At 42.1% G+C, this 12964-nt stretch overlaps 1 protein-coding gene across 5 annotated transcripts in view; it reads left to right on the top strand.

Annotated features, from left to right (window-relative positions):
• Nucleotides 1-12964, top strand: part of SNCAIP (synuclein alpha interacting protein) — a 150393-nt gene that overhangs the window by 64333 nt on the left and 73096 nt on the right. For all 5 annotated transcript variants that reach the window (XM_078386228.1, XM_078386229.1, XM_020803621.3 and 2 more), the window contains one exon: nucleotides 1975-2077. In XM_078386228.1, the coding sequence (XP_078242354.1) occupies nucleotides 2021-2077 (57 nt within the window). In that variant the 5' untranslated portion in view covers nucleotides 1975-2020. Of the gene's footprint in view, nucleotides 1-1974; nucleotides 2078-12964 lie in introns of those variants that run through there.

Here is a 12964-nt window from a genome sequence, read left to right as displayed (position 1 = left end):
AAACTCAACATCAAAAAAAACTAAGATCATGGCCACTGGTCCCATCACCTCCTGGGAAATAGAAGGGGAAGATATGGAGGCAGTGTCAAATTTTATCTTCCTGGGCTCCATGATCACTGCAGATGGAGACAGCAGCCCTGAAATTAAAAGACGCCTTCTTCTTGGGAGGAAAGCGATGACAAATCTTGACAGCATCTTGAAAAGCAGAGACATCACCTTGCCAACAAAAGTCCGAATAGTCAAAGCTATGGTTTTCCCTGTCGTGATGTATGGAAGTGAGAGCTGGACCATAAAGAAAGCAGACCGCCGAAGAATTGATGCCTTTGAATTGTGGTGCTGGAGGAGGCTCTTGAGAATCCCCTGGACTGCAAAGAGAACAAACTTATCAATTCTAAAGGAAATCAACCCTGACGGCTCACTGGAAGGACAGATCCTGAAGCTGAGGCTCCAGTACTTTGGCCATCTCATGAGAAGAAAAGAGTCCTTGGAAAAAACCTTGATGTTAGGAAGGTGTGATGGCAAGAGGAGAAGGGGACGACCGAGGATGAGATGGCTGGACAGTGTCTGCGAAGCAACCAACATGAACCTGACACAACTCCGGGAGGCAGTAGAAGACAGGAGGGCCTGGCGTGCTCTGGTCCATGGGGTCACGAAGAGTCGGACACGACTAAACGACTAAACACACACACACCAAGATCATTTACAAAATCTGTTCCCTAAATAGCATGGAACCATGAGAGTTAAAATAGAAGCTAGTTGCAATAATCGTTTAGTGTGGCTGCAACGATCAAGTTGAATGCTTGTCAAAGCAGAAAATGCTTTAAGATCCATTATATCAGAACTTGGAAAAGATCTTTATTTGGACTATACTCCCATAACCCTTCAGTCAACATTTCCAATTGCTTTCTATGAGTTATTTTCAGGCAGCTCTTCAAATAGAATTCATCTGTCTGCAAAACAGCCAGGTTTCCCTCCATGAATTTAGAGAACATGAGTCTTTAATTCATATATTTATAAGCTGCCATCAGACAGTGGATGATTTCACTCATTGGCTAACCATTCTGAAAAGCTTGGTTCTCACAAAACAACTGGCCAAAACAATGACTGATGTTTTGCCTCACATGTGTGTGTGTGTGTGTGTGTGTGTGTGTGTGTGTGTAGACTACATGTGTTATTTGCTCTTTGAGACTTGTTCATATTGTTGTGCTTAGATGATTTTACTAGCGATGTTTCCAAAATTCATAATCATCTGGTTCAGCGTATACATTTTTCCAGTTTGTAATTCTCTCGTCTGTTTGTGAATCAGTTGCCATTTCCTCAAGACACTTTCCTAGCTGTCTTAATTAAGCGTTACTTTTAACAGAAATATGGAATATATGCTTAACAGATCAACTAACAGTATTCGATGATGTACATGAATGTTCAGAAATAAGGCTATTTTGCAGAGACATGGACAAAATAGTTCTTTACTGTGAACACAATTTAGTAAAAAAATACCATTAGCTGCTGTAAATGGTATAACCTATATAGCCTAATTCAATTGAACTCCTTGTTTATTCTATTTTCTGTCCAATGTTTATATGCTAAGCAAGTTTTTGAGACAACTTCACAGCAGTCCTCAAAAGATAACATCCCAGATAATTGTGCAGTCCCTCACCTAGCCTGCAAAGGACACCTCAGGGAACCTCTGAGCCTTGCCTGAGCTTTGTCAGAAAGGTTCATGGACTGCATAGCTGCCTTCCTCCCTGCCTGCAGGATTCCTTGAGCTGAACCTTATGCTTTAATATTTAGCCTTGAGAAGAGGAAACTGCTAACCGAGTCTTTGAGTTGTGACAGAAGGATTCTGTCCAGAAGGATTCCTATAACAAAGAGTTGCGCTTTAAGAGAACTTGCTCAAAGCCAATTTTCAGTCTTCACCATTTCTAAATACACCATGTTAATTTCTGCCTTATTCTTTTTTTTTCTTTCAAACAGAACTGTATTATCCTACTAAAGCAACAAGAATGTGCATTTCAGAATAATGGAAGCCCCTGAATATCTTGATTTGGATGAAATAGATTTTAGTGATGATATATCTGTAAGTATGAGGCTCATCTTTTTAATTCTCAATATATTGAGATGTTTTATTTTTCTTGTTTTTAGACCTAAGTGTTCCAAATATCACTCCTAATGAGCATGTGTGGAAGGCATAGCATCACTTAACTGTTCTATCTCAGAAAGGGAACTTATATATTTATTATAAGCTTGCTGATGAAACAAAATAGGCTTCTCTGGTCACAGATCTCCTTTCTTGGCATAACATATGGAAGCACACACCACAGTTCTCATAGCTAGCACATGAGTCATTTCAGTGTTGCCCCACATTTTTAGCAGACGAGACTTACAGCAAGATGGTCCCAGTCTATGTGGTAACTATTTTTCCTTTATTTATGTAAGGTTTTGGACATTTTGCACAATTCCAAGACTTTGGAGGCCACCTACACAAGCCACATCATGGACAAAACCACATCTCCAAAACTACCTACTCCCAGTTTCTTAAGACCTATTTTTTTAAAAAACAAGTAAGGCATGGTGTCATGTTTTAAGAAAGTAATATATTTCCTGGGGATTCCAGGAGTACAGTTTTCCTTTTTCAATTAAAAAATAGAGAGCTTTAGGCCCACAGAATCAGATGTGGATACATTCTTCTGTGGGCCAGAAGCTGCCAGCTTGGGAACATTCCTGATTGTAACCCCAATCCTAAACATGTGCTGTCACACTGAACTATTCAAAATTAGTCAGCACGAGGAAAGAAATTAGAATAGTTTTGTGAGTCAACCACCTTCTTGTATGCCATTGTTGAACAAACTTCATTCATGAAGGAAATTATCAAGGCTTTTTCGTATTAAACCTTATGATTGCAACAAAGGAAATATCTTGTAAGATAGATTGGTTATTGGCAGCTATTACTTCATAGATGATAAGCAATTGTTGAGTTGTATCCAGAAGTCTGTGCGAAGCCAGTGAACATGCTAAGGTGCTAGAGCAGTTAGTGACTAGGTATTACAAATGTTACGTTTTCTTCTAATGGTTTCAGAAATATCCAGAGTTGTAAGTTTTAGTGACCTATCATACACAGCTGATATTCCTGAAACCATGCCATGTGTCCCATCAAAGTTCCTTTAGCCTGTTATCTAAATTACAGGTTAGGTTTGGAGATAGGAGATCCCATTCTACTACCAATAGCAAAATAGCACCAGGCCTTTAATACACAAATTAGAGGCCTGCCTCAGATACAGTGGTGCCGCGCTTGACGACATTAATTCGTTCCAGCGAAATTGCTGTAGAGCGAAAACGTCAAACGAAATTAAAAAACCCTAATGAAACGCCTTGAAAGCCGCTCAGTGCGTTCCAATGGGCTGGAAACTCACCATCCAGCAAAGATCCTCCATGGGGCGGACATTTTCCATGCCTATGCAGTGAGGAATCCGTCCCTAAACACAGCAGGGGGGCATTTTCTTCAGCCGGTGGCCATTTTGAACCCTGACGATCAGCTGTTTGCTGATCGTCGTAAAGTGAAAATCAGTTCCCGAAGCAGGGAACCAATCATTGCAAAGCGGAAAAACCCCAGTCAAACCATCGTTTTGCGATCGCAAAAGCAATCACAAAAACCTCATCATCAAGTGGATTCGTCATTAAATGGGATAATCGTAAAGCGGGGCACGACTATATGATTGAAGTTCATACTGAACTTGTTGGGTGCCTTTCTTATGTAATAGGATAAAATCCAGGGATGTTGTGATGTCCAATAGTACATAGGCCAGTCCTGAGAAGTAACCAGTAAGATATTCAGAAGAATCTAAACACTTTTTAAAAAGTGCTACAATCTGTTGTAGGACATTGACATCAATTACAGGGAACACTTACAATATTACTGTATTATAATACCATATTATTGAAAACAAGCCTGAGTTGTCTGGCTAGCCTGTACCGGAGTGGGGATGAGTTTGGATCAAAACAGACGTGAAGGAGAATTCATGTTTCCTATGGTTAACCTGTTTTTCCTGGTGCAGTGGGTACTCCTCAAAGGTGTAGCACATGCTTTGTCAATCAGAATTTCAGTTTGAGCCCATGTTCACCTTCCAAAGATGAATCATAAAACAAATCACACTAAATGTGAGACACACACTCATATGGAAACTCATATGCTGTGAAAAATAGATGCCTTTCATCACCTGAAGGAGCATCACTTCTACAATCCTTTAATTTGTACTGTTTAGTTTGACCTCCAGATAAATCTGTTACAATTACCTAGCAATGCTTGTGGCCAATATCCTACTGACGTATTGCTGAGTGATATTGCCGAGTATTCCTAGCACAATAACATAGGTTCACATTGTTTGTGCAAAAAGTGATCTTAATAAAGAAAAACTACCCTCTGCTTACACAAGAGCAACACTAGTGCAAATGCATGGCCCTGTGTTACCATACCGGTAGGGCTTTTCACTGAGTAAAGACTCAACAGAATACAGCTCTATGTTTTCATTACAGTACTCTGATTTTCTGATATGGAGAAATCAAGTAATAAAATGGACCTGCAGGGTGAACAAACCACAGCTTTGGAATTGTATTGTTCTCCAGTCCTCCTATTTCAAAACACCTTCAAGAATCCTCAAAAATTAGTTTTGAGAACTTATCATAGCACTCAGAAGAGTGTTAAATATCCGTTTAAGCAAGCAGTATGCCTGAAGAATCTAACTACAGTAAATTAGGATTCCATTATGAAAGTGCTATCATTCTATGGTACATACTTTGCAATTATTACACAAGCTAATGATGCAGCTTATTTCAATGTTCCTAATGAGATCGTGACTATAGGTTATTATATTTTATGAATACCAATAAAAGGTCCAAACCAAATTATGTGTTAAATGCCCAATTAGTGAGGGAATTAGACATATGATTGCTGAATTTATGTTTTATCCCTGCCTTTATAAAGACATTGTTCATTATTTTAAAAAAAATCAAATGCATTTTCTTTTAAGACAGATCTTAATCTTTAACTGCTTTTATGTAGACTTTCAGTAAAGGGAGGGCAATATAGGGCATATTCATTAGTCTGTGACTGAATCCTAGTTTACAAATGTATTCAGGTTATCCATTTTTATCACTGGAATATAGGGACATGTCGCAGAATTTATTTCTAGATTAAATTTATGGCCACGTAAAACAAAGAAAGCATAGTTTCATCTTGCTTCTCCCATGATGCCACGATTACAGGTTTTATTGTCTGTACCAGAAATGAGTAACACAATTCTTCATGTCAATAATAAGTCCTGTAAAATGCCATTGACCATTCTAGATAAAGCAAATTGATCAGCTCATAGCAAAAAGTATTAGCCTTTGTTTTCAACTATCACTGTTACAAGCAAGATTGATTTCTAATCGGTTCAGTCATACATTTCACAGAAGGAAATCCTGCCCTTTTTTTGAATAAAAATCTTGCTAGGAAGTGTGAGGCAAGTTTTAAACTAAATTAACCATGAAGATACTTTTTTATTTATGAAAACATTATATTTTGTAGTGATACACTGGCTAGAACAATGGTGGAAGTTCCCACAATTAACTGACAAGCTGCATTACAATTATACATCTGACTGCACACCTGACATATATCTGCCACATACTGGAGCCCTTGTCCTCTGTCGTCTAAATGCAGCTAAATGACAAGATGGATAGACAGTGTCATCAAACCTCCAACATGAATTTGACCAAACTCCAGGAGGCAGTGGAAGACAGGAAGGCCTGGTGTGCTCTGGTCCATGGGGTCATGAAGAGTCAGACACGACTTAACGACTAAACAACAACAACAAAGTTGAAGCAAACTCCAGAATTTCTTGTATATACATAAATATCAAGAAGGATTCTGGTTGCTGTTACCATGATCCAAGTCCATTACAAAAATGTGTATTGTCAATCTCAGGATAGCTCAGTGGTTTAGATATCTCTGGTCGTAGAGTCAGAGGTTGGGAATTTGATCCCGCACTGTGCCTCCTTGACCAGGGCAGTACTCAATGATCCATAGGGTCCCTTCCAGCTCTGCAATTCTAAGCTTTTAAAGCACACAAGTTGTGTCCCTCAGAAAGGATGGGGGAGGAATTCAGTCTGAACCTATGCAAACCTATGCTAATATAAATATAATTATACAGTATTTTGATACTTGCACATCTCTGAGTTTTATGCTATAGTTCTCTAATTTAAAAAAAAATCAAAACTTCATATACTATCTAGAGCAGAGTGTGCTAAAATATACATTGAAATATATCATGAAAATATCCAACAATAAGACACTTAATGTGGAGGAAATTGCGTGTGAAGATAGCTGCATTTGGAAAACATACAAGACAGGAGAAATGCGTATGAAAATGCATATCCATTCTCATTCTGAAACTTCGGAAATTAAAATTACCAGAGCCCTCCATCCCTCATTCTGATATAAGCCTAAAATCCATTATTATCTGAAGAGGTTACATGTCAGCAGGAATCTCTCTAAGATGGAGCTAGGTGGTCCCCTATAATCATGTTCAAAGTTACAGATTTAGTAATGCCTGAACAAGCTGTACTTTGTAGATAAATCAAAGGTCTAAGTTCATATATTTACAGAGAAATCATATGCAACTCTCATCACAAAACAAATTTGTCACCAAACAATCCGCTTTCTTAAAACTGTTCCTAGTAGGGCGGCCATGTGTCCTACTTTACAGTAGACAGTCCTTCTGAAGGCATCCTCTGTTTGAAAGGCTGTCTAGTCTAAGGTTGCAGCTGCGTACTGAGAAAACATGGCTTGGTCTGCTACGATCTATGGTCCAAATTTGCAGGCAGCAGGGGCTGAGGCAGAAATGTTCACCCTGACCTCCTGGAGCAGATGCAGCCTTAACAAAGTACTGACAAGTGCTGACTGGCAATGTCAACCTCTCTCTCTCTCACCTCACCCTCCAGCACTGAGGTCAGTTCTTTGAGAGAGAAAAAAAGGTAACAATTTGGAAACCGGGGGGCACTCTATTAAGAGGAACTGGCACTTCTACGAGCACCCCTTTGCTCCAAATTGTATGATCACACTGAGCAGAACACAGATAAAGTGATGTCAACCTGATCGGAACATGTTTAAACCACCCCTGCCAGCTAAACAAAAAACAAATGATTCCCTAATAAAAGGAGACAATTCCACAATAGGCTTCATTGCATTGAACTTTATGCCACTAGGGTTTTAATTCAAATTCATCTGTGCCGAATCCATCACAAATCGCAGGGTAAATAGACAATGTAGTTGGGGCCCTGAAGTCCTCTGAGAAGACATGATTCTAGCACACTATTTAAATTAAATAAAGGGGACAAGGAAAACCAGTACCCTAAAATCACCATTTCTGTGGGGCTGAGACTCACCTTTATATTTAATGTACTCTTTATTCTTTCTGTGGTAACATTCCAAATTTCACCAAGCTATCTAGTTAGATGAGGGCTTAGTGTATATTAATAATATGAAGCAGACCAAGGAAAGTATTATTGAAAACTGCACTACACAGCTGACCAGTAGCTTATTTCCGTGAAACAGGATGAAAGCCAGGGAATAAAAGAAAGTGAAGAGTTGTTAGTAGCCTGGGAAAATAACCTGAGTAATGTTCTTTCCTGGTGGCTTAATAGGGTTTTTTTCCAGCTGAAATCCTGTTCATTGTATTGACAGAAATGACAGAAATTTTAAGTGTTCATATTTTGTTTTTGAGACAGAGGTTGAGTGGGAGGAAATCTGTTAATGCAATCAAACACACACTATTAAAAGGACAATCAAATTTATAGCATGTTTAATAGATTTTGTGGGGGGGGGGGCTGAATGTATTTTAATGCTGTTAAAATGGAATGTTTCATCATTCCAAGAAAGAGGAAATCATACATAGAGAAACTTTGGCCCAACAAAATGCATTGCAGTGGAATATTTAAAACAAGAACGAAAGTATTCCTGCTTGAATTGCCAGCTGTACGACAGTTTAACCTGTACCACCTGGCTTCAAGAAGTGAGCGTTTTCCTTGGAGACTTGGTTCTGTTCTTTCGGTCATAACCTTCTCACTGCTGAAATGTCAACATGCATTAATTGCTTTGTTTATTCCTTCAGTAGTATGTACAGATGCTTCATATTTTTCTCAGTTATCAGCTAGTACCCTATTGTGGAACATAACCACAGAAGCGCAATCACCTAATCATTCCCTCTGTTCTGGAAAGCTCCCCCACCCCTCGTGTGCTCAGTCTTGTATTGGTTGTGAGTCTGGTCGCACAACAGGTTGCATGATCATTTGCATGATGAAGGGTTGTCAGAGCAGGACCACTTTTGCTTTATTTCTCTCGTACTCTAAATAGGATATTGGTGGATACTGAACAATATTTCTGTACATTTCAAAAGGATCCTAACATTTTGGAAGGCAAAAGACTTATTTATATTTCTTTCCTGATTGATACACAGCATACGATTGTACCACAGTGTTACCTTGCTTTATGAGAATCCCACCACTGAATCTCCCCATTCCCATAATCATCCTAAATTAATTCAATCATGGAAGACCATAATTAAAAACAGCAGCGGAAGACAAAGTACAACCTATACAACTCTCAGAGGGTCAACCCCTTCAATGTTGATTTTTCATTGGTGACCCCACTGGTCAACCAAGGGAGAATTTCTCTTAAACCCCTGAAACTTGATTTGCATTTTGCTTGACATTTTGTCAATTCGCTGCAATTAGCCACAGCAAATTACATGAATTTTATAAAACATCAGTAGGATTCTGGCTATTAAATGAAAAGAGATGTTTGCTCTTGAAAAAATCCCTGTAAAATAGCAAAGACAAATGTAATATCACGAGACTCTACGGCAGTTCACACAGCCCCCCCGTTTTTGGTGAATATTTAGCTATAACCTGAAGCTGCCTCCTTTCTTAGCTGAAGTACATGATCCTTAAAAAAAAAAAAAAAAAACAAGAAAACATGTTGAAATGTTTTTGTATTAACTAAGCTAGTGTACTGAATAGAAAAAAAAATCAGTAGAACAATCAAACTGTTGTGTTGTTTTTATAAGACCTCATCAAAGATTGTCTTTGAATTATTCCGAGGTTGAAAAATTTATTGAGAAAGAAATCTTGGAAAAGTGATTATGTTGTCTTGGGAATTCTGGGAGATGTAATCCAAAAAGGTAACTTTTCCAGCTTCTGAGCATATTATCATATGAACATTCATTTGAGTTAGACGTGCAATTGGTAAATTATCAGTTCAATAAAACCTCTTATAGGATAGTTCTGCTGTTATGTGGGAAGCTATTGTGGTTTTCTATGTAATTCCAGCTTGTGTGCCACAGCTAAAAATATCCCTTGTTTTTAAGAACACAGTGTCCTTATATAATATTTAAAGTACTAAAATAATATTCTGTCATTTTCTTTGATGTCTTTTGGCTTTTTGATAGTTCTCACTAATGGGCAAAATTAGTAAATGGTGTAATGACTACTTTTGGTGCTCTGATAAGCATTGACATAAACAGATATTTATGTGATATTTATGTGATATATGTATGATTTAATTATGGAGTGGACTATGAACAAAACTATTCCTAAAATCCACATGCCAAGGAGCTCCCAGAAAATCAGTGGAACGCAAGATATTGCACTGCAGTCATGACATATATTTTAGTGTAGGTTAATAGCACTGGTAGTGCTATTCTCTTGACAAGCAAATGCTGGTGGAATAGCTGGAATGCAGTGGATTTATGGACAACATGTGGGTGGCATAGGGAACATACCTGGTGAGATTGCTGTTTTATACCAGTCAAAGGCCTGTAACAAGAAATTTCCATCCGTTGACCCAGTGGGAAGGGCTTAACACCCTGTTCTGCACATGGATTGTTCTGCCCATGTCTCTATGACAGAGCATAAGATATCAGGTCACTTGGCAGCTAGTTACACCAGACTTCCACCAATATGTATACCTTATGCAGGGAGGTTATAATACAGATGGCAGGGGACATGTCAGGGATCTATTTGGCTTCATTTGTTAATACAAAACAGGAACCATGAACCTGTAACCCAATCATTTTTGGACACCACTGTCAAAGCTGGCATGACTGGATGGCAACTCCATACCAATGTATTTCTCTGTCAGGACATCCTCCATCCAAGTGCTTTATCTCTCTGATGCTTTTAATAAACATTGTGACATTGCCACATGTTTTGTTTCTTTGTTGATAGGATGCAACAAATGTAGTGTTATGTAGTATTACGTGTTGTTTCAGGACAGGGATTTAGCATGGGGGGAATAGCACTTTGATGGATCAGGAGCAGTGGCCCTCTTTTTCTACTCACAGAGTTACTATGAACAGTGGGAGAGCAGACCTTTCAGGAGACACAAATGGGTTGGATGCTGCAGCCAACCTATATGTTTTGCTGAGTTTTGAATTTCTAGTTGAATTTCTCTAGCTGTGCAGCAGAAGTGCAGGAGTTCACACAGCAGAATAACTTCATGTTCCCCAGTTTAGTCCACCCCTTCTTCTCATCAACTGACACTTATAGCCTCAATAACTTTGTGACATTAATAGCTGAAAGAATAAAATGTTTCATTTACTTACAGTTGAACAGATCTGCAGCGAACTGAGCAAACATGACTAATTTTCAGCAACAGGCCTCAACACTTACTGACTCCTTCTAAAAGACTAAAAGAGAGGGGGAAAGAGACAGAACAGAGAGGTGTGGCTTTCTTTGATTTTAGAGGCAGGAGGGAACTATTGGTTAACAGTCACCCCAGCCCGGAAAGGTCCCTTCCAACCAAACCTACTAAAGGCAGTATGTGATGCTGCGATAACTCCCACAATATGAGGCAGTCCGTTTGGGAGTTGAGGAAAAGTGGGGTGAATTGGGGGCTGTAGCAACCCCAGACCTACTGGAGTATCCCACCCTGTAGTTATGCTGCCACCAACCATTCGCTCTACCAAGTCACCCAGACCAGGAATGGATTTTAATAAACAAGAGAACAAGGTTTATTGAAAAAACAAACAGGGTAAATAAAAGGATCAGGTAAATAGGATACTGGAACTTGGTATAGTCCCAATCATACACATACAACAGATTGGTTCCCACGGAACACTTTAAGGTAATGCACAGACCCTGAACCTATCCGTTCTGGCTACCTAGATAGAAACCTGAACCTATCAGGTATGTACTATCTGACGAACAGTTGTACCCAGTCTGACCCACAGACTCCAACTCCACTTCTCCACGTCAGCTCCCTTACGAAGGACTTCCCCCAAAATATATACAGTACAGCTCCTCCCCCCTGATGTCCCGCCTTCCACTCCCCATAGGATGGAACTTTCCCTCCAAACCCATGACAGACAGGTACCATCAGTGCTGTATGTGACACCTCCCCCCTTTATAAGTTGTTTTGCGGGGGAAAAGCTAAAGTGCTTTTCTCCAAAACACATAAACAGTTATACATTCTAATACAGTGGTGCCTCGTATAACGAGTGCCCCGTTTAACGACAAATCCGCATACCGATGCGGATTTTGCGATCGGAAAAGCGATCGCATAGCGATGTTGCCTATGGGGAAAAATCGCTTTGCGATGTTTTCCCCATAGGCACCATTTTCCCCCAGCTGAGCGGCGGGAGCCTCCCAAGGAGCGCTCCCGCAGCTCAGCTGGGGGAAAATGCCTGCGGTGGCCTCGGAAGGACCCTTCTGAAGGGTCCTTCAGAGGCCACCACCGGGATTCCCCTTCCCCGCGGTCGGCTTCCCCGGCCATGGTCGGACTGTCAGGAGTCCGACCATGCCTGGGGTAGTCGGCTGCGGCTGGGATCCAAGCCGCGGGGAGGGGGTGGAAGGCATGGCCGGGCTCTTCAGCAACTGCCGAGGCTTGGATCCAAGCCTCGGCGGCTGTCGAAGAGCCCATCTATGCCTCCGATCCTCTCCCCACAGCTTGGATCCAAGCCGCGGGGAGGGGGTGGAAGGCATGGCCGGGCTCTTCAGCAACTGCCGAGGCTTGGATCCAAGCCTCGGCGGCTGTCGAAGAGCCCATCTATGCCTCCGATCCTCTCCCCACAGCTTGGATCCAAGCCGCGGGGAGGGGGTGGAAGGCATGGTCGGGCTCTTCAGCAACTGCCGAGGCTTGGATCCAAGCCTCGGCGGCTGTCGAAGAGCCCATCTATGCCTCCGATCCTCTCCCCACAGCTTGGATCCAAGCCGCGGGGAGGGGGTGGAAGGCATGGTCGGGCTCTTCAGCAACTGCCGAGGCTTGGATCCAAGCCTCGGCGGCTGCCGAAGAGCCCATCCATGCCTCCGATCCTCTCCCCACAGCTTGGATCCCAGCCCCGGGGAGGGGGTGGAAGGCATGGCCGGGCTCTTCAGCAACTGCCGAGGCTTGGATCCAAGCCTCGGCGGCTGCCGAAGAGCCCATCCATGCCTCCGATCCTCTCCCCACAGCTTGGATCCCAGCCCCGGGGAGGGGGTGGAAGGCATGGCCGGGCTCTTCAGCAACTGCCGAGGCTTGGATCCAAGCCTCGGCGGCTGCCGAAGAGCCCATCCATGCCTCCGATCCTCTCCCCACAGCTTGGATCCAAGCCGCGGGGAGGGGGTGGAAGGCATGGCCGGGCTCTTCAGCAACTGCCGAGGCTTGGATCCAAGCCTCGGCGGCTGCCGAAGAGCCCATCCATGCCTCCGATCCTCTCCCCACAGCTTGGATCCCAGCCCCGGGGAGGGGGTGGAAGGCATGGCCGGGCTCTTCAGCAACTGCCGAGGCTTGGATCCAAGCCTCGGCGGCTGCCGAAGAGCCCATCCATGCCTCCGATCCTCTCCCCACAGCTTGGATCCCAGCCCCGGGGAGGGGGTGGAAGGCATGGCCGGGCTCTTCAGCAACTGCCGAGGCTTGGATCCAAGCCTCGGCGGCTGCCGAAGAGCCCATCCA

The sequence above is a fragment of the Pogona vitticeps genome, chromosome 2, assembly GCF_051106095.1.
Source record: "Pogona vitticeps strain Pit_001003342236 chromosome 2, PviZW2.1, whole genome shotgun sequence".
NCBI lineage: Eukaryota > Metazoa > Chordata > Lepidosauria > Squamata > Agamidae > Pogona > Pogona vitticeps.
The sequence above is the reverse complement of the archived record's forward strand: the minus strand, read 5'-3'. Positions and strand labels throughout refer to the sequence as shown.